Source organism: Gobio gobio, assembly GCF_949357685.1.
Source record: "Gobio gobio genome assembly, chromosome: 11".
Lineage (NCBI taxonomy): Eukaryota > Metazoa > Chordata > Actinopteri > Cypriniformes > Gobionidae > Gobio > Gobio gobio.
In genome coordinates this window covers 7535563-7557576 of record NC_137104.1, presented here as the reverse complement: position 1 = coordinate 7557576, position 22014 = coordinate 7535563, and the positions used below count along the sequence as shown (strand labels likewise).

At 39.2% G+C, this 22014-nt stretch overlaps 2 protein-coding genes across 4 annotated transcripts in view; one reads left to right on the top strand and one right to left on the bottom strand.

Annotated features, from left to right (window-relative positions):
* Positions 1 to 22014, bottom strand: part of LOC307133915 (counting factor associated protein D-like) — a 536798-nt gene that overhangs the window by 410826 nt on the left and 103958 nt on the right. The window lies entirely within an intron of this gene.
* pogza (pogo transposable element derived with ZNF domain a) lies at positions 847 to 21474 on the top strand. Of its 3 annotated transcripts, none has more exons than XM_079829216.1 (19): positions 847 to 986; positions 2554 to 2651; positions 6102 to 6215; positions 6337 to 6419; positions 6516 to 6609; positions 7183 to 7389; positions 7473 to 7685; positions 9685 to 9773; positions 9916 to 10265; positions 10352 to 10506; positions 11124 to 11224; positions 11323 to 11469; positions 13769 to 13903; positions 13980 to 14164; positions 14274 to 14414; positions 16115 to 16174; positions 16256 to 16368; positions 16475 to 16499; positions 19094 to 21474. In XM_079829216.1, the coding sequence occupies exons 2-19, from the start codon at positions 2558 to 2560 to the stop codon at positions 20745 to 20747; spliced, it is 3960 nt and encodes a 1319-aa protein (XP_079685342.1). In that variant the 5' UTR covers positions 847 to 986; positions 2554 to 2557; the 3' UTR covers positions 20748 to 21474. The 3 variants fall into 3 exon arrangements, with proteins under 3 accessions (XP_079685342.1, XP_079685341.1, XP_079685340.1); XM_079829215.1 differs by lacking the exon at positions 847 to 986 and adding an exon at positions 1307 to 1440 and having other exon boundaries at positions 16478 to 16499; XM_079829214.1 differs by lacking the exon at positions 847 to 986 and adding an exon at positions 1307 to 1440.

Here is a 22014-nt window from a genome sequence, read left to right as displayed (position 1 = left end):
TTTTCCGGCAAGAAATAAAACAATTTAAAAGATATTTGTGACTTTTTTTCTCTCACAAAGCAAGTTTACATCTCGAAATTCTGACCTTTGCTCAGAATTGTGTGATATACACTCGCAATTCCGAGTTGAATTGCGGGATGTAACTATTCTGACTTTTTTCTCGCAATGAGATCGAATGAGATAGCTAGCCTATAGTGTGCGAGTTATAAAAGTCCAATTCAGAGGGGGAAAGATTGACTTTTGTCGACGTTATATCACTCCATATAAAGCTTAGTGTTATAAAGTCAGAATTGATATAGATATAAAGTCGCAATTGCGTGTTATAAAGTAAAAATTTCGAAATATAAACTCGTAATTCTGACGTTTTTTTCTAGATAAACTCAAGTGCAAGTTATACAGTCCAATTCTGAGGGGGAAAAGACTTTTTGGCGACTTTATATCACTCCATATAAAGTGTTATAAAGTCAGAATTACAAGATATAAAGTCGCAATTGTGTGTTGAGATAAGTCGCAATAACCTTTTTTATTATTATTCGAGTGGCGGAAACAATAACTGAACAGCTAACGTGAGGTTCCTTTGTTCACTGCTGCTAACGTTATAATAACAACAAAACATCAACTCTTGTTTTATAAAAATCACAGAAATGTGTTGTTGGAGAAACATGCTCGCTTTAATAAGAGTTGGTTTCATTTGAGGAACATTAAAGGATATGTTACGTAATAATGCCTCCCTGCCTTCTAAACACAAGCAGCCATCTTGGAATTAATGAAGCAGAGTGAAACATAATGCGAAAACGATTAGCCTATGCGGGAAACTATTAGTTATGGCGAGAGACTAACATGCTTGACTAAAACAAGCCAATGTTTTCCTCTCAGTGATCGAGTCTGTTATTGTCGGCGGTGAGGGATCACTGGACTATTTAGCCGGCTAAGCTACTGTTTAGCGGTGATAAATATTGAACAAAACAAGCAAATCTGTGCAGCAGGTAGGATGGCAATGGTTTCAAAACGTGCACACATAGCCTAAGCCATAATCTAAATATTTAATGTTTATGGTAATTAGCTTTAAAACCCCTTTATTGTTTATAATTTAAATTATACCGCAGGAAACGTTCCATATCATAATTTGCGTGTAATGTAACATTGACCCTTTGCATGCATTGGCATTACGCATTTTATTTGCTTCTTTTTATTAAATATTGAATGTTCACGATCATCCCGCGTTTCTCACAAAAGATCGTAGCCAATCAGAGTGCAGGGAAACGCGCGTGGAAGTGACGTTTTTAAATGTTTCGCCTACCACCGCGAGCAAAGAGGGGAAAACGTCTGCAGAATAGGGATCATTGTTTTTCCATCATGGCAAACCCCGCGAAGAATTAAAGGAAATAACGCATTATAAATTTGTGTCCTATCTTGCACATATGCAACACTGCGCATGAGGTAAGACTACCCTTTCTTCTCCCTAGAAACAACGCGTCGGTGTTTGTAAAGTAGTTGTTAAAAGTTGTGCAATCAGGTAAAGGCTAGCCCCTGTAGCTTTGCATATACAGCTGCACGGGGTCGCGCATTGGCAGGACAAACATGCGTGCAGTTAGCAGGGCGGGCTAATGTTAGCCTTGCGCGCGCTGCACGGGAGGATCGCGAGCGCGCGTCTGTCATGGCGTTAAAGGGGCTCAGGTTTATTATTATGACAGCTTGTAGATAATGAGGCAAGAAATCCTATACATGTCATTTTTTCCCCCCAAATTATGACAGAAAGTTAAAAAAAAATATGAATCGTGTTGGGTAAGTTACTCAAAAAAGTAACTAATTACTAGCTACTAACATCTTCGACAGTGTACAGTACTCTCTCTAAAAAGTGTTGATCAAAGTATTTAAAGGAAGGTTACATTATACACATACATTTAAACATTAGACGTTAACATTTTTAAACTTGTATTTTAACGGGTTTTCCTTTTTTTGTACACATCAAGAAGGAAAAGAAAGATGCATAAATACAATAATATAAAAAAATTAAGTAAAATAAAATATCAACGGTTACATGAGGTCTTGAGGAGTCAGGTACATTACATTTTAATGTAAAATCCACTATTGTTTTTTACAGAATTGTTCTATACAGTATTTAATGCAATTTTGTCAGAAGTAAAAAATTAAGAGTAATCCCTTAGTTTACCTTTTCAAGGGAAAAGTAATAAAATTACAGTAATTAATTACTTAGCACCGCATTATACTTTACACGTATTACACTGTATATGAATAATGAAAGTTTGAAAGTAGCAATCGAGAGCCACGAAAAAACCCCACTGACAATTGAAATGTTTATATATATATATATATATATATATAATATATATTTGGGAAGAATAAGATATTGTAACACGTTGTCCAGACTTTAAATGTTATTGTTGATAAGAAGCTGTATTGCATATCCTGTTAGCTGTTTTATTTATTACTAATAATAATAACAATAATTTAAAGTAGCCATAGTCAACATATTACTAGTCTTGTTGACAGAAGTGATGGCACTGTATAAGCAACACTTTTTGTTTACAGAAACATGGCAGACTCGGATCTTTACATGCAATGTGATGAAGATGATCTAGAGCCATGCCAGAGTATTACAGAAAACAGGAACCAGCGATATAACAAAGGTAAATAATGGTTTTGTTTTGTTTCCACTAAGCAAAAACGCTTATTATGGCTTCATCAAATGTATGTTTATCTAGAACAGTGTTTCCCAACCTTTTTTTTTTTGTTGCCACAGCACAGTTTTTAAAAGTAAAAAACCCACAGCTCACTATTATATAAAAATATAACAAAATTGCACAAACATTTAGTGCTTCAAATGGCATATTAAAGCTATATATTATATAAAAAGTACTACTCACATTTAATGTGAAACTTGAGCTTAAGTCAAGTAGGAACACAACAAGGTCCAATAGGTAGTTATATGATGTTCATGATGATAAGCTCTTTTATGAAGTTACTTCACTTAAGGACGTATTTAATGAGATTATGCCTGAAAAGGTTTTGGATTTTTTATCATATGTTAATTTAAAACATCTTGTATAATATGACTTGCTGTTTTGTTTTTTATTGCATTTATATGATATTTGTATTTTTGTAGTTGAATATTTGCCATGAAAATAGCTTTGAATCCTCACATGGCATTAAATAAAATAATCTGAATCTGAATCATGATGATAAAACAATAAGGGTGTAACGATATATCGTTAAACAATATATCGCGATATAAAAATGTGAAGATATGTTGATGGAAACATTATGATTCGTGATATAGAGTTGTTTTATCCAAGGCTCAACTTGCTGTAGTAGGCCTATTTATAAGGTATAATTCACCCAAACACAAATTTACAAATGTAGGCTACCACAAATGTAAACTCTGTCATCATGTGCTCACCATCATGTCGTTTTTCGTTTAACTTCCATACACAAATGAAGATTTTCTTTATGAAACCGGAGGGATTTCTGTCCCTCCATTTAAAGTCATTCCTCTCAAACTTCTCAACTCCTCTCAAAAGATCCAATAAATGTCATAAAGGCATCGTAAAAGAATCGAGTGGTCTAATCCAAATTCAAGTCTTCTGAAGAGACACGAACAATGGTTTATGATGAACAGATTTACCACAACGTGCATACTGTAGTAAACACGGACGTTATGATTGCGTAATGCGCAAAAACAACATGACTGAGTAAACGCAGAATTAAAATTCTTGGATGAGCTAAACATTTACAGTTTGAGAGTGGTCATTTTGACACGCTTTCTTGCGATTAGAACTGTGATTGATTGCATTGATCATCTGAAGTGCGCGCGCTGCCGGTACTGCACTCTTCAAAGTGCAAGCGCACACATTATTTAAAGCAGCACTCATCAAAGTCAAAGCACAAAAGTCATTTAAAGCGGCACTCCTTAGTGAAAGCGCAAACATCATTTAATTCATCAGATCACATTTTGTTTTTATAGTATGATTATTCAAAGCATTTTAGATGGTTTATTCTATATGTATAGTGCATTAATAGCGGGAGAGGTGGGACATAGCGAGCACTGGGAGAGATGCTGCCTGCATTGAGAGCCCAAGTAATGCATGAGGGGGAAAAAATTAAAGTTTACAGAGTTTCAGTGACATCATTACATTAAACGACTATATATAATGTTGAATATAATGTATAATAATGCAATGGGGGAATATTTGTGGATCCTGATAATAATACACAAATAATAATACTATTATTTTATTAATAATAATAAAAAAAAACCTCTTCTTTATTTTGGCTTAAAATATCGGGATACATATCGTATCGTGAGTTCAGTATCGCGATTCATATCCATCCACCCCTATAAAACAACAAATGTACATATCATCGCTGTCAGGCGGAAACCACATAGGGTGAATTCAGGGTGATTTTTGCCATTGAGATGACTTGGAAAAAGTGTCCCAATCAACCTGAATTCACCCTATCGCCGCATTCACACGGGGCGTCGGCGTCAACGCTTCTCGTTTACTTTGAATGGGTGACGTCATGCGTTGACGAACTGAATTGTGGGTTCCGTTGCGTCGCTTCACTCGCGTTGCAAGCGGCAAAAGTTGAAGATTTCTCAACTTTTCAAGCGCCAACGCAGGCGTCATCCAATCAGATCACCCTATGCAAATATCCTAGAGCAGACGCTAGCCAATCGCGTTCGTTTAAAACACCGGTGAATGAAGAGTGAATGAAGAGTGAAGAACGATCTAAAATGGAGGAAAAGCGAATAATTCCGGTGGGTAATCACCCGGTCCTTTACTACCAATCGTTATTTACATACCGGGACACAAACTGGAGAGACCAGGCCTGGAAGGAGGTGGCAGAGACGGTTGGAGAATCTGGAATGTATCATGCTTGTATTCCGTCCGTGTACTCTGTTTATCATTGAATGACAGGCAGCATATCATATCATGTGTGGTTCAAATAGGCGCTATCCCCCAGCCAAATGAGGAATCAAATATTAAAGTGATCAGTTTTCATACACAAAATAGTCTCACAGACTAGCTGTCAAAAAAGGCGCTTTTTTTGTGTTTTGTTGTGGTCCAAGCGGCAAGTAATGTGATTAGCTGTTGTCACTATGACGGTCGCGTCAGCACCAAGCTTCAGCCACGCCCTCCGTCAAGCGTTGACGCCGAAGCCCCGTGTGAATGCGGCGTATGTAATTAAACACTGTCGAGTCAAGCTCGCATGGAGTTACAAGGTTTTTGACCAGCGACAGCGAATGATGGATATTTTGTCTGTCACTGGAACAGCTGCATTTGAGGCAGTAAGTACATCCTATTACAATGTTTTCATCAGATTCAGATTGTTTTATTTTATGCCATGTCGGCATCTAAGGCTGTATTCATGGCAAAAACTAATTTACAAAAATACAAATATTACATAAATATGTATAGCTACATGGGCGCTCAGTTTTCTTCTTGTTGAAATTTCATGATCAAAATCTCATGAAACAAAAGATTAAGCGATATGCGCAGGATATTTAAAACAGTTTATTTGCTTCAACTAGACGGTAAAGACTAAGACTATTCTCCGCTCTTCAAATACAAAAACATCAGCCTTTATGGACTTAGTGTTTTTTGAGTAAAGAAAACACTTTACTTACTCAAACAAACTAGCATTTTAAACAAGCATTGCTTTTTGCGGTACAATCTGGAGTTATGAGGTTTGACTGACAGTTTGAGTAGCCAATAAAGTTAAGAGGTTTAGTCACAAGCTCTTTTAAATGCTTTTTATTGGTTAAATATTTGTAAAAACCCACATATAGACATATGATATGACCAATAACATTCATTTTGTAAAGCAATAATAAGAGACACAAGGTTTCAGCCCGACAGCGCAATTATATATTCTTATTTGTAGCATTTATTTTTACTTCTTTTTTGGAATTTGATAATGATACGCATGCTATTGTGTCGTGGCACAGTGGTTGGGAAACACTGGTCTAGAAGACCTTCAATTGTTTTGTGAAGAGCATTTAATCTAAATTAGGAAAATGAGTGTAAATAAAAATAAGTTTAATGCCTTTTTTTTTTTTTTTTTTTTCATTAATTTAGTTACTGTAGTCCCAAGTGGCAATAGTGCACCGACACCAGTACAATCTGATGGCACCTCTGAACCAGCATCAGCTACTACTGACCTCGTAAATCAAGCTGTGCCTTTGGCTTCTGGTAAGAAGGCATCAAGCATGCAATAAAGATTGAAACAATATTCTTATGCTATGTAGAAACAGAAAAGCTGTGGGACTTAAGTATGGGAAAAAAAACTGTTCTGATTTGTTTTTACCTTTAGCTCCTGCTGTTACATTACTGCCTAATGCTGTCCAGACAAGTGGAGCTGCAGGTGGCACACAAACCTTCTACATCAGCGCACAGGTTTCACTTTGCTCTTTTACTATCAATAAGGCATTTAACTTTCTGTTTGCATAGACATGCCAAAGAATGATGATCATCTTTTCTTTTCTTTTTTAGCCTAATCCAGGTCAGCCTCTGGCAGGCTCAATGAATTTGGGAACATCACTTAATTACATCTTGAATGGACAGCCCATTAGTTTTCTGACTGCTGGTAAGTCATAACTCAAATCTGTGATTTAATTACATAGTTACTCCCTCCCAGATATATTTTACAGGGTGCATTGCTGAATTTTAAGTCGGCATGAAAGAAAATTCACTGTATATACTGTATTTCATTGTGAACCATTCATCCATGTAATTTTTACATTTTTAGACCAGAAAATATTTAGTCATAACTCGATCTTCCTGTGAAAATGTCAGACTTCTCTCTGGTGACGTATGCCAGACTTCAGACAACCATTAGTCTTTCTTATAGTCGACTGCAAGCTCTCATTCATTTGAGTGCAATGCCAACATCTCAATCCAATCTACAACCAATGGATAGAAACATTTTTGCGCTCTAATGTACGTCACAATGCAAAAGAAAAGATCTGTTGCTACTTTAATTTCATTGCAACTTACATACAAATTATGAATATTTACGCATCAGACATAAATACCAGCTCCAGTGTTCCAGACATCTCTAGCCATGTATTTAGTTTTCTTTATTTATACCTCTGCTGGTCAAAAACAATTTATTTTATTTTTATTGGAGCATTACTCATACTTTCTCTGACCTCTTCAGCTCAGACACCCCAGTTAATTGCTCAGCGGATGGTCACCCCAGGGAGTTCAGTACAGCAAACGACGCCTGGAAAACTTTCTACGTTGCAGATCCCAGTCAGCTTGACCATCAATGGCCCCTCAAACTTACAAAGCATCACCTCATCGGCCCCAGGAGTGTCCACTCTTAGTGTGACGCCCTCCAACGTCCAACAAGCCACAGCTCCAGGTGACAATTTATGCAGTTTATACTTTTCACATTGTACATCCATTCTTAGCGGTGTTCTATTTACATTTTGTTTACTTTGACAGGTACGACAATTAAAGTCATAAAGTTTACGAAGGTTGCTGGAGCACCTGGAGCTACTGGTCAAGTATTGAGCTCACTAGTGCCGCCCAACAAAACCGTCACCATCCAAAACAATTTAACAAACAGAGCTCCGGCCCCACTGCTGTCTGGTGGGCTGTCTCAGACTGTGAGACCTCAAGTGCAGATCTTTGCCCCTCCATCTGCCACAACTAACGGTCAGGACCTTTTTCTGATGAATCACCGATTTGTTTTTAACCTCCTATTTTTCAGATCTAGTTTTGAATTGCTGTATGGAGTGTTGATGTTTTAGATGTTGACATCAGCTTAACATTTATTGATTTATATCATTTAAATGTTGTAGAGCTGCACGATTAATCGTTAAAAGATCGCAATCTTGATTCAAACATTCGCACAGCCTTATTCCTTAATGACAATGACTTTTAAACCTTTGACAAGTATGATCCTAGCAGACATTCAAATCTGTGTTCTGACCCAGAGAGAGCAGTTGTCATATAGTAGTGCTGGGCGGTATACCGGTTCATACCGAATACCGGTGTTTATTTTTTGTCATGATATAAATTTTTATTATACCACAATACCGATGTATGTCGCTTAAAGGGGGGGTGAAACACAAATTTTCAGTCAATCATGTCAATCTTGAGTACCTATAGAGTAGGATTGCATCTTTCATATCTCCGAAAAGTCTTTCGTTTTATTATATTTATAAAAGAAAGATACGCTGTACCGAGTCTTTCTGAAAAAAGCAGAGCGGCTGGGGGCGTATCGTTCGGGCGGAGCTAAAGAATGACGAGTGCGCAGCTATTGTGTTGAGCTATGCATGTTTACATAGAAAAACAATGGAATCGATAGCAAACAACACATATACATTTGAAGCAGTTTTACTCACCGCTTGCTACCAACACATGACCGTGAACCTCAATCGCTGGGATTGCTCCATCTTTCAGCATTAGACGAGCTACAAATCCGGAGTTGAACTGTACCTTGTTTATAAACCATCATCGCAGAAATTCAGGGAACAAACAAACAAACTCCGTTGCTGCTCCGGAAAAACAAACTCCATCCACTGTCCCATTAACGCTGGGTTCTTTGGGAAGCTGTGCAGGGTTGTCTTGCCATGACAACCAAAAACACACTTCTTTGGTGACATTGTTGATTCCGTGAAATCCTGTGACTGCAGCGCAGCCGGCTTGCTTTCTCGCTCTAGTCGCGCGCGCACCCTTCAGGGAGAAGAGCCCGTACAAAGACATTCCGCCCTATCTGACATCACATATACCCATACTCGAAAAAAACTTTCGGAAACTTATGAGAAACCGGAAGGAGTATTTTTGGCACCGAATTTTTTTTAAAAACTTTGTCCATGTTTAGCATGGGAATCTAAGTCTTTAACAGTGTAAAAAGCTCAGTATGCATGAAACAGCATTTCACCCCCCCCCCCTTCAAACAACGTTCACTTTTTTTTGAGAAAAGAACAAAGAACGGCACTGAAGTCATTCTTAAGAAAGGAAGATGTGTTCAGAGTTTTGCCAAACGGATACAGTAAAAGTTTAATCTATCAATAATAATCTAAAATAGGGCATTCTAGTCAATCTACTGCAGCATTTCCTCTCTCAATCAGTAGAAAATGTGGTTAACACCTGGTCATGCATTGGGGGAAAAATACCATCATATACTGCGAAACAGGTATAATTTTGAAAAATACCTTGATATAAATTTTTGGTCATACCGCTCAGCACTAGCTTTTCAACCACACCGTATCATTATTTCTAAGTTACAATAATTCAAATGATCACAGAAGTACTGGAATAAAAGTTTATAGTTCGGATATAAACACTGATGTCTTCGTTAGCAATCAAAACCTTTTGAAAGTAACTTGACACTTCAAATAAAGATTGTCAATTACATCGTTACACCAGTAGGGCTGTGAATGTATTTGTCATTGAATCATTCATTCAAGAGATTTGTTCAAAAACGCTGATTCATCCAGTAATTGGATACATTCATCTTAATGAGTGAGTCATTGAATTGTTCAAAAACAAAATTGTGATCTCTGTTTTAAACAAGCAAATTGTGATTCTCAATTTCTCCAGAATCGTGCAGCTCTAATGTGTTTTAAGTAATAGTTCACCCAAAAACCGAACTAGTCGATTAAGAGTTGTTTGAGAAGGGATTGAGTGGAGTATGTTTGTTCTACAGCTTTGAAAAGATCCTCCAGTTCTGCCAATTTCTGTGTTCGCTGTAAAGCCGTTTACCAAAAGAGTCAGTCCCTCCGTGGATACTTCTGTGTAAGTTTTTACTCATACACTTTTTAGATTAAATACCTACAAAGAATGCTGTACAGAACCTTTCTTGGTTAAGAACCCTTTGCTATGGTGGTCTTCGCCATGGTCTTACTCATGTCCATCCATCTTGTTCCCTATTTTCCAGCAATGCAATCAAGAACTTCTCAAGAGCGTCCATGACCTGAAGGTCCAGGCTAGAAAAAGGATCAAGCGCACAACTGACAAACCCCATTCAAAACCCTCCACATCCGAGACTGTGGTTTCCTTCTCCACATCCTCAGAAACGTCTCTCAAAGACGTCACCACTTCTGAGATACCCGAGGGACAGACTAGTCCTCTCTCTGGAGATTTGGACAACCAGGGCAGAATGATCATGCTAGTTGAAGACTTCTTCTATGGGCAGCACCCTGGTCAGTCTACATCATCAAGATATAATACAGAGCCTGTCACAATGAAATGCCAACTCTGTGACAAAAAGGTGAAGAGCAACATCAAGTAAGTTGGTTTTCAGATTTTCTGTTTTTTGAGGAGTGTTGTTGGTATCGATATATATGTTCATCCTTCAAACCCTCATTTTAAAGGATGATGAACCACATGAAGCACCACATGGAGTTGGAGAACCAAAAAGGCGAAGTAGAGTATCATACTATGTGCCAGCATTGCTACAGAAACTTTCCAACACCCTTCCGTCTGCAGTGCCACGTTGAGGCAGCTCATAACCAAGCAGAGTCCTCAAGTGAGTCTAAACTCCTAGAATGATATATCATCAAAACACTTTCATATGTTTGTCAAGAACTAGGTTTAATCCATTGTTGGTGCAACCGCTTTGAGACGCCCCTTACCATAACCACAAGTTTCAACACACTAAGGCCCTGTCCCAAATGGCACCCTAAACCCTCGAGGTCTTCCTACGAGTCCGCACTTTAATGATGTAATGCCGTTTTGACTGTCAGGAAGAAGTCAGCTGCAGAGTTCACATCAGTAAGGGCTCTGCAAAAGTGTACATCGAGGGTGCATATTGATCGCAAAGGGGGCGCTTGTGAGCACCCTTCTGAGACCTAAAATGACAAATTGTCACCCTACGGTCTTGTGTACTTGCGGCAGCCATTGTAAGTCCACAAGACCGAAAGTGCATATGAAGTGTGTCATTTGGGACAGGGCCTAAACTAAGTCAACCAGGCCCCGTCCCTTTATTTAGCGTATGCCTTGGGCGTGAATATTTTAAATGAGGAATATTGTGACGTGTTCATTCCCAGAAGAAATCTCAAGACTACAATGGAAGTGTTTCAGGGAGTTCAGAAACGTAAAAAAGCGTAATAGGTCCTCTTTAAAACACTTCATTCTGCTTTACAGAAGTGTGCAAGATCTGCGAGTGGTCCTTTGAGAGTGAACCCCTGTTTCTGAACCACATGAGACATGAGCACAAGCCTGGCGAGATGCCCTACAGGTGTCAGGTAACTTTGTGTATAAGTGCTTCATGTCATGCCTCTCTGCAGCAACTGTTTTGTCTTGAAAACATTTGTGTAAATCAACTTCTCTTTTTGCTCCTCAGGTGTGCGAGTTCCGATCCTCTTTCTACCAAGATGTTATAAACCACTTCACAGAGCAGCACAAGGAGACCTGCATCTTATTGTGTCACTACTGCTTAAAAGTATTTAGGTCTTGTGTCGGCTTCCAGTTGCATTACGGTAGACACCAGGTAAGGAACGTGCTTTACACTAAACAGTCCAAGCTCAGAGGGTTTTTAATGATGATTTAATATCTCAACACTTATATGGAAAGCCCTTTTTACCTTTCCAGCTCATAAACGAATAATTTACTGCGATTTGCTCTTAGGGATGGACAATATATAATCTGTGTGGCACTCTTTTTTTTCTTTTTTTTTTTTCTATTGGTTGATGCTATTATTACATGATGCTAATATTTAATTGTGCATGATCATTTCCTCTATTTTTACTTTTAGATTGCCTTCATCTTAAAATTAATGATTTAACACAAATAATTTAATATCACAATAATGAATAACCATTTTATATACTGTACATAATAATGCTGTCTACGTTCATCTGTAGCATTTAAAAAGATTGAATTTAGTGTTCATTCTTTATTTAATTTTAGTTTTCTTCAAATAACACAAAACGGTATAAAAGGTCTTTTATCTGTCAATAGCTATGTTTCCATCCACCTATTTTTATTCCTATGGAAATCACATAAACAAACACTGGATGGAAACCCCAAAATGCACATACATTTTAAAAATGTGCATTCAATTGATAAGAAAATGTGCATAAACTACGATGGAAACACATTTATCGTATAAATTCCTCAATGCGCATAAAAAAAATGACTGTGACTTTGCGATGGGACGGCATAACTGGACTAACCTGCAGACAGATCTCGTTGCACAGTATCCGAAATGCTGTTTTGGTTGTTCTGAAATGCCTAAGCAAAGTCTGCCTTCGAAGGGGTTTGGTATAATAACCTTCCAGAACTGTGTTACACGACTGCGATCCCAAACAGCATCCCCTCCGAAAGTGAGATAATAGACCCTTTTCACATTTCTCAGAGCGGAAGTCATCATAGTTGGGTTAAATATTATAGCTGTGAATGAGAGAATACATTAAATATTTTTCTGTGTGCCCATTTGCTCACATAGCAAAAGAAAAACGCCACAGTTGTGATTTCACAACTTTCAAAAAGAGGGAAAAAAAAGTGAGATTGATAACGGCAGTGAAAAGAGAGAAATATGTTAATTTTTACCATCAGTCTCATAGACGCTATTACTAAACACCCTCACAGCAGCGGTAACTTTTATTTTTTATTGTAATTTGATGCTAAAGTAATAAAATACAAATTATTAGTGTTATAAATGTACATATGTTTTTTTAAAAATGAAAATGCAAAAAACGCTGCAGGATTTACGATATTGATGACCGTTAAAACGCATCATCACAGTCTGTGAAAAGGGTCTATAACTTTATTGCATTTCGTCTGCGTGCTCTGAGGTGCAAGTAATTTATTATATACAAAATTACTATATACAGTGGCACAGTATACAGTATTCTCCTACTGCAGCAACTTCCATTGTTCTTAGTAATAGTGTTCAGCAGGAAGTGATGATTTTTTCCCCTTCGGCTCATTGGATGGAAACGGTAGCCTAGAAATCTAGATGCACCCTAGTGGCAGCAAATATAATTTGCAGCCAGGGCGTCTAGCAACTCTCCGTTGGCTTGCGAGCTGGAAAAACCAAACTGGTCAGATGTGAGATGTGAGATGGTGGTCCGGTGGGTTAAACCATGGAACTGATATGCAGAAGGTTGCTGGTTCAATCCCAGCGGTCACCACCAGTGTGTCCTTGAGCAAGGCACTTTACTCCATGTTGCTCCAGGGGGATTGTCCCTGTAATAAGGCCACTGTAAGTCGCTTTGGATAAAAGCGTCTGCCAAATGCATAAATGTAAATGTAAATGTGGTCAGGCGGTGGGCAGTCAGTGGGCGGGCTTAACATAATGACGGTAGAGTTGCGGCGATTCCGCATTTTACTTGAAAACAAAGAAGCTGGCGAACAGCGGTCTTTCAAATCGGCTCAAATTCGACTCTGGAACACTTGGAGTTTTTCTCTGAGAAAAGAACAAAGAATGGCCCTGAAGTCATTCTTAAGAAAGGGAGATGTGTTGGGAGTTTTGCCGACCGGATACGGCGAAAGTTTAATCTATCAACTAGCTCCGCTTCACCTTCTGCGCTGCTCTGGTTGGTTGTAGCACTATCCAATAGCGTGCAGAGGGAATTTGAAAGATAACCGTTTATCCCGCCCCACGGATTGAGCCCTGCCAATGGTGTGTTCCCAGACCCAACATCTTGATGTGGGTGTGGCTTGTCAGGCTATGGAAACAATGCTTTATTTGCAAATGTTTTATGCGATATTGAAGTTAAATTCACAGCTAATGTGTCAGAAGGCTTCTGTATCAGTCCTATTAAAGTTTGTGTTTATTCATCCAGACAAGAACAGCGCATCATTGTGGCAAATGCAGACTTCAATTCATTCATGAGAAGGACGAGCGGCGTCACAGACAAAGGTTTCACGGTACCTGTGTCAAACCCAAGCAATTGGAGGGCCTCACGCCTGGTACTAGGGTAAGAGACTCAGTCATGTATATTGCCGGTTTATTGCGTGTTTGATGGCATTATCATTTACCCCTCTCTGTTTCAGGTAATCATCCGAGCTTATGCTGACAGTACTGACAAAGAACCTTTAGGAGCACCTCCATTGAACACTTGCTCAGACGCCACATCAACAGCTGCAGCACCTCAAAATGTCACCAGTAAAGTCATTCCTGTCAAGAAAAAGCCAGTGGAAAGCATGATGGAGCTAATGGTCAAGTTTGAGGGTCAATGGTTAGTGTGATTTATCTCTCTTTGTCTGTTTTGCTGCACGTAATAATTAACTTTTTTTTTTGAAGAAACAATATTTATCTGTCTTCTGACCATCATATTGTTTTTCCAGCAAGCCAACACAAAAATACTACTGCATGGAATGCACCTATGACATTCCGTATTTTTCCAACCATTTCCCCACCTATGTGAGCTGTTCCCTCTGCCGATACTGCACATGCTGTTCCAGAGCTTATGCCAATCACATGATCAGGTGAAAATCTTTAGATTTTTACAGTTTGTGAGTAGGGATGAAACGGTATGGAAATTTAACATCACGATTATAGTGACCCAAATTATCACGGTTACCAATATTATCACGGTTTTGTTCAAGTTTTATATTTGAAAATTAACAAACAAACTAAAGCAGCTCTATGCACTTTTTTAAGCAAGATTCTGTGGGATTTTCTTCCTTATAATGGCCGTCGTCAATAGCAACGCATAAATAATAATAATTTCTCGTAAATATAATCTCTAATATTATCTCTGTAAATATATTCTCAAGCAATATTCTCATCAGTGTTCAGCAATGATGCATTTAAATCTAGCATGTTTTGTGTAAGAGCCCAAACAGTATCCTAGAGAAATAATGCATATCCATATTTCCATATGATTTGACAGTTTAGTTTATTTTATTAAATATCAAAATGTCTGCATCATACCTGACACCTAGATGATCACTTTACAGTCAGTTTTATGACTTTCATTCTCTTCAAATGCTATTAAAGTTTCAAACGTGTATAACGTTACCAATGTTGTGTGTAACTTTAGAGACGGTCCCTAATTTCACCAACTTTATGCCAGTCACATCAGATGCGCTGTGGTTCTGCTGTGTTTGTTTGAAACTATTTTCGCTGCTGAAATAGAACAAAAACAGTCAACCTCTGTATGATGAGTGAATCTCTTGCGTACATCACACACACATCTCTGCTTTTAGTGTAGATTTCAGCGTGTGAGCGGCGCGCGCTCTGAACAAAATTCCGGATAATCTGAACGCCTCTGATTATGAGACATTGCATTCATAAACTCAATATAAACACGTGTGAGTGGTTATAATGCGCAACGCGATTATAACAGATGGCTTTTGAGAAGACTATAATAAGTTTAACAGCAGAGTGGCTAATGTGCAGCCGAAATAACGTTAATTTACACCCGCAAACGGCGGTTGTTAATGGCAAACCCTGATTATTATCCCTTAAATGTCACCCTAGTCTTGTCTGAACTTGTTCGTTCGCTTCACGTAATTATTTCCCAGACGTAGTTTTGGTATTCAGGCCAAAGTCCACTTGCCTTGCGTTCGTAGTTTTGAAGTGTTTCCCCCATTACAGCGAATTTATTCTGGCATGTTCTGCAGACAGGGTGATCACCTTCGATTGAGTTTCCCTCAGGACTTTTGTAAAAGCCAAAATATGACAACGCCTCAGATTTGGTCCTTTTAGATATCTGAAAAATCTCCCGGCGCTGTCACTGCCTTCTGCCATTTCTTCTCATTCAGAAAACAGCGGTGCTGCGCCAGACTGACGCTGACTGGACAACATTTACCGCGAGTTTTAAAATCGTGATAATCTCACGCGGTTTTAATGATAATTAAATTTTATATGATATTACTAACCGTCACTAAATTTTACCGTGGTTTATCGTGAAACCGGTAATCGTTTCATCCCTATTTGTGAGGTAGTCATTTGAAAAACAACAACAAAAAAAGTGTTTTGCTGTAGGCATGGACAAGATATAAATGTGACACGTGCTTGCAAATTGAGTCGCAATGAGCAAATTTTCACAAATTAGCTATTGTTATTTTTACATTTCTCTATTGAAATCAAACAAAAAATGACTGAGCTACACCTGTTTGACGTCGATAAAGTCGGTTTGTTGTTTCGTGTTTTCTCATTCCTCCCTCGTCTTTATTTGCAGTGTACATGTTCCTCGGAAAAACACCAAACAATACATCACCCTATACAAACCCTGCCCAAAGTAAGAACTGAGGTTTTTTTTTCTTCTCATTTTGCTCTGCAATCATATAATCAGATCATATAATAATGAAAATGTTTGCAGGAAGGGGAGGCTAAGCTGTACCACATGTAGATTCAAAACTCGGGTTGGAGATTCGATGGCCAAACATCTCGCCGATTATCCTCAACATCAAGCAAGCCGGTGCACCTTGCGGGGTAAGTTGTTTATTTATGTCTAAAATCTTTTTGACAATGAAAAGTCAAGCACTTTAATAATGATCCTATCAGAGTCATATTATTAATAATATTCCTCATGTTTCAGAAGGATTTTCACGTGGCTATAAAAGGTAAGATGATTTCCACTTTTTAATTTTAAAGGCATAATTCACTTAAAAATCTGAATTCTATCATTTACTTCCTCATGCTGTTACAAACCTGTGAGTTTCTTTCTTCTGTGGAACATAAAAGATGATATTTTAAAGGGGTCATGACTAGACATGTGCCGGTAAACGGTAATACGATGTACCACAATAATGAACATGCACAATATTGTTATCGTGGGCACTACAAAATACCATGAATAATTATTTATTATGAATTATTCCGATTTTTAGAATGCATTTTAAGAATACTTTACCCATCAACCTTTTAAAATGAACAACAAGTCAAAGAGGAAGTGCACTGATGTAAATAGACCGTGCATGAGCCGAGCACATGGCGGAACGAGCGAAATGCACATTCACTCTCTGACAGCAGAGGGCGCTGACGGAACAGCAGAAATGCAGCCGTTTCCCCGGTAACCCTCGTAAACAAAACGATACTATGCTCGTCATCACATAACCTAATACTTAAAGACTTAAGGCTATTCATTTTCAAACTTAAGCATTTTATATTTTAATCTGGACTAAATTACATGCCCTAGATATTGTTTGAATATGTTCTGATTGTTGTTCAATCACACACTTTACAATAAGGCTCTATTATTTAACATTAGTTCATTCATTAACAAACTGACAATGAAAAATACTTTTAAAGCATGTATTAATATTAGTTCAATGTACATTTCAGCATTTAAAGTCCTCGTGAAATCAAAATTTATCATATTTACTTACTTAGCGCAAATTGCTAGTTCTGTGGTGAACAATCCATCCGTGCAAGTCAATCCGCATCAAAAAATTATTTGGCTTCGTAATCTTTAATCAAAATCTGAAAATGCTCCTCCCCTCTACATTGGTAGGCCTTTTTTGATGACGTCTGTTTGACGGCTTGGGCTTCGACACCGACATGCCATCAATAAACACGGCCATCCAACTGACAGTCTGCTGCCCGCAAGCTAATAAACAGAGATGGCGAGGAGGTGCGTTTTCTGAATGAAACGCCTACGTTTCTATATCCAATCAGGTCACAGGGAGGAAAAAACAAACCACGCCCTCTGTTCTGCTCATTTAGTATTCCTTTTCTCTCAGAAATGCGTCAAATCACTGAAATAAAGTCGGTTGCAACTTCCGGTTCACTGGGACTTTAATAACACATTATTAAAATCAAAAGTTGTAACTGTATTATTTAATGGACCTGAGCTAACACTAACTAACAGTTGCTTTTTTTAACTAACATTATCAAAGAAGAATAACTTCTGTAAAAATGTAGCTATTCATTCTTTGTTAATGTTAATGCATTAACTGGTGAGACATTATTGTAAAGTGTTACCTATTGTTCTTTATTCAATTAATCGCAACATGAAAATTTGATACCGGCACATGCCTAGTCATGACTTGAAAAATAAAATTTTCCTTGAGCTTTTGACATATAAGAGCTCATCATACTATTAGAATATCCTGTAAGTTTCAGAACTGAAAACTCCCTTGTTAGTCCAAAAACAGCTCTCGTAAAACGCTGTGAAAGACCGTTTCTGCAGAAGAAAATCAACACCTACTTCATCACAACTTTGGCCCCGCCCACTGGTGTGTTAGTGAGATGACGAGGAGAGAAGAGCGATACAGGATCACAGGATTAAAAATAACCTTCCAAAGTATCCTAATGCTAGGAATGTGGTTGATGTAGAATACATGCCAGACCAGTATGTGGCGCTGTAATTCTGCCACAGAGATGCACTAAAAATGGATAAGACTTGGAGCATGCGCAAGACAGAATATACGGATTGGCTCTACACACGAAAACGCATGGGTGTCGTTTTCAGATTTATCCACTCTGGGACCCAGTTTAAAAAAATAGCCGTTTCAGGCTCCCAAAACACCGGATCCGTATGGACGAAACGGCGAAACAATACAAAATATTTAAGTATACAGCTAAACGCATCGCCATATATATTTATATACTAAATATAATGCTATAATCAACACTTTTCACGATTAGTTAACTTTGAGAGCTGTAATAGTAAAAAGGTGTATAAAAAAGTAAATGGTAAAGTTTTCCACATGTAATACTTAGCTATTGCATATGCAAAGACGTTAGCCAATCACAGCAGTGGGTGTTTACACTGAAGTCTCACAGCAGACACGCCCCTTCAGACAGAGCGTTCAGATCAGAGGGCAAAAACAAAGGTTGGAAAATTGCCTTTTATTTCTAAATTTTGACCTAAGTGTACCCCAGGAAACATTATAAAACAATAAGTTCATTATCTCTTTATGTCTTCAGCTTTATTCCCCCCATATAATGAAAGTCAGTGGGGTCCAGTGTTGTTTTGGACCCCATTGACATTCTTCAGAATATCTTTTTACAGAAAGTCATACAGTTTTGGAACATGAGGGTGAGAAAATGATGACAAGAATGCTTAACGGGATAGTTCGTTCAAAAAAGAAAACTCTTAGGAAAAGACTGTAGAAACTTCATGTGGAGCTCATAAAAGCAATTGAAAATTCTAGAAATGTAACCCCTCTGTTTAGCAGAAAAGGTAACTTTTAACACATTTCTGTCATTGTAGATTTGTCTTCATCCCAACGGACCTACTCCGAGGAGGTCAGATACTCAACAACGCGTTTTTCTTGCCTTTGCAAGTGCAGCAGGTGCAGCAAGTGAACAGGAGCTCCTTTCCTCTGTCCTCTATACCCCTTCCTCGACCCACCTACACAATAACGCTGCCTGCTACTCCCGTTCACACAGTGAACTTTCCCATTCAGGTTCAACCTATTAAACAAAGCGCCGTTCCAAGCAAAATCTGTGTGGTCAAACCAGATGCTCCGAAGCAAACTTCGAATGGAGGGCTTTCCAAAGTCGCCTCAGGACGTACAGTGGATAACTCGCTTACCGTAGCTCAGCTGAAAGTTGTACTGTACGCCCTCTGCTGTGGGGTCCCACAGGCCGCCAATCACTTCGACACTCCACCGGAAGAAGTCCAGTCGTTGCTCTTGAAACGGCAGCGTCAGCTCGAGCCCTCGAGAAGCAGAGAGGCCTTGATGCCACAGGCAGCCGATAGGTTAGTCGAATGGGTGCTGTGTCAACGTGAGCAACAGCTACCTATCGATGAAGCGAATCTGTTCGACTTCATGAGCAGTCATGGTGCGCGAGATATCTCCTACGATACAGCGGTTGATTTCTTGCTACGCCACGATCTGGGCTTGCAGGCGTTTGCCACATCCAGCAAGTTGCTACCGGGTAAATCCCAGGAGCTGGAGCGTTCCTTCAGCAGCTTTCTGAAGAAGCAAGTCAATTCACAAACCTTCAGACTGTCTTCTATGGGCGCCATGGATGAGCTTTCCATATTTGTAGACCTGGAGCAGCTGGATGGAGCCTCTGCGGATTCGTCGTCCATGTTGTCTGCTTTTCAGTTGATGGGCACCGCAAATCCACTCGTGGAGGTTGTGTTCACAGCCCTGGCCGATGGGACCACATTATCAACCATGCTTTTCCTCAGAGGCGAACCTCTCAAGCCAGATGCACATTCCTTGCCGGACTTCATCATCCTGGAGGCTAGACCAGAAGGGTTCACAGATGAAGAAAGACTACAGCTTTGGTTGGACAAGGTGTGGTGTCGGCATGTCAACCCTAGTTCTGGAGGCAAAGGGTTGCTGATAGTTGACTCGTACAAAGGCCACACGTCTAATGAATTCTTGGCATCGCTCAACAGCGCAAACTCTCTCCCAGGTCTGATCCCTCGCAGTTGCTCTCGCCGCCTCCAGCCCCTGGAAGCCTGCATGGGGCCTGTGTTACGTGAGTTTCTGCAGGCCCGATGGAGCAAGCATGTGACGAAGGCGCCACAGGAACTGGTTGGAGCCAAACCAGCTGACCTTGCCCTTCTTCTCTCTCGCTGGCTCGCCGAGGTCCTGGATGTCCTTAAAGCAGAGCCTAAGCTTCTTTTCCGCTCTTTCGATCGGGTTTTGAGCTCAAACCCAGAAGTGACATCCGAGGAACCGTCAGAGCTCGTGCGGAGTCTTACTGAAGCTCTCCTCGTCAGAAAATTGAAAGGAGATAAAATCAAGGAGAAGAAATCGGAGACCTCCGGTGTGGTTTCTGCAGAATCCTCTCCGCAGTCCAGCATGAGTTCGTTGAAAAAGATCTTTGAGAAAGACAGCGATTTGGAGTCTTTCCATGGTTTTGAGGATTCAGAAATAACAGATCATTCATATACTCTTAAATGAAATGCCATATCTTCGTCTCTACAAGTCGAGAACTTTTTTTGAAACTTGCAGGTGTTTTGTGTGCCTTCTGCTGCCAACAACTTATGAATTTCTTTTTGGAGAACGAAATGCTCTTTGAAAATGAATCATGTAAATACATTTTTTTTTTGCATTAAAGGGTGCTAAAGATCCCTAGTTTGAAGTCCTCTGTAGTCAAGGCTTCTATTGTTTTTTGAACTACTAATGGGCAACTTGTTACATCTTGTGGTTTAGTTTATCACTGTTTTCTTTTTTCATCAGGTTTGATCCGTTATGTGCATAAATGTAAATAGAAATGATTTGAAATCATTACCTACTGTATTTAGGGTTATACTGTAACATACCTGATTCATGTTAATGAATAAACACTTGTCATTTAAGCAGTATTTTTCCTTTAAGAAGCATGGGGTGTTGTCTTTTAATAAAGCATTTAAGTTGTCTCGCACGGAAATCTGACCGATACAGCGAGTTTATTCACAAATTGAATGCTATTAATGTTTAGACAAATTTGCTTTGACATTGATTTTAACTGCCATGTAGAAAATTAAATATTTAGCACCTTTTTCATGTGCACTTCTTAATCACAGACTTTCCCCTTTTGTGTATATAGTCACGAGACAAATGATGTAGAGTGTGTGTGTAAGGTGGTGATTTAAAAAATTAATAAAATGGGAATGTTTTATTCCACTGCTGGCTCAGTTTTGCAAGTATTTCTGGCCATTTTACTTGTTCTGCCCACAAAATACTTCTCAGCAATGTATTTTTATATATTTCATTAAATTAAGTTTCCTTTACATGTCTTTTTGAAGTTGGAAATTAAACTTTTACAATGGAACAAGCTGTGGGTCTTGACCGAAAGGACAAGATCCCGGATAGGGTGGCTGGGTTCTCCCTTAGAGATAGGGTGAGAAGCTCGTCACTCTGGGGAAGCTCAGAGTAGAGCCATTGCTCCTCCACATCGAGGAGCCAGCTGAGGGGGCTCAGGCATCTATTTCGGATGCCCTCTGGACGCCTTCCCAGGGAGATGTCCCACCGGGAGGAGGCCCCGGGGAAGACCTAGGACACGCTGGAGGGATTATGTCTCCCGGTTGGTCTGGGAACACCTCTGGGTTCCCCCGGAACAGCTGGAGGAAGTGGCTAGGGAGATGGAAGTCTGGGTGTCTCTGCTAAGACTGTTGACCCGGCCCCGGATAAGCGGAAGATGATGGATGGATGGACGACAATGTAACAAATTCATGAACACTTTTGG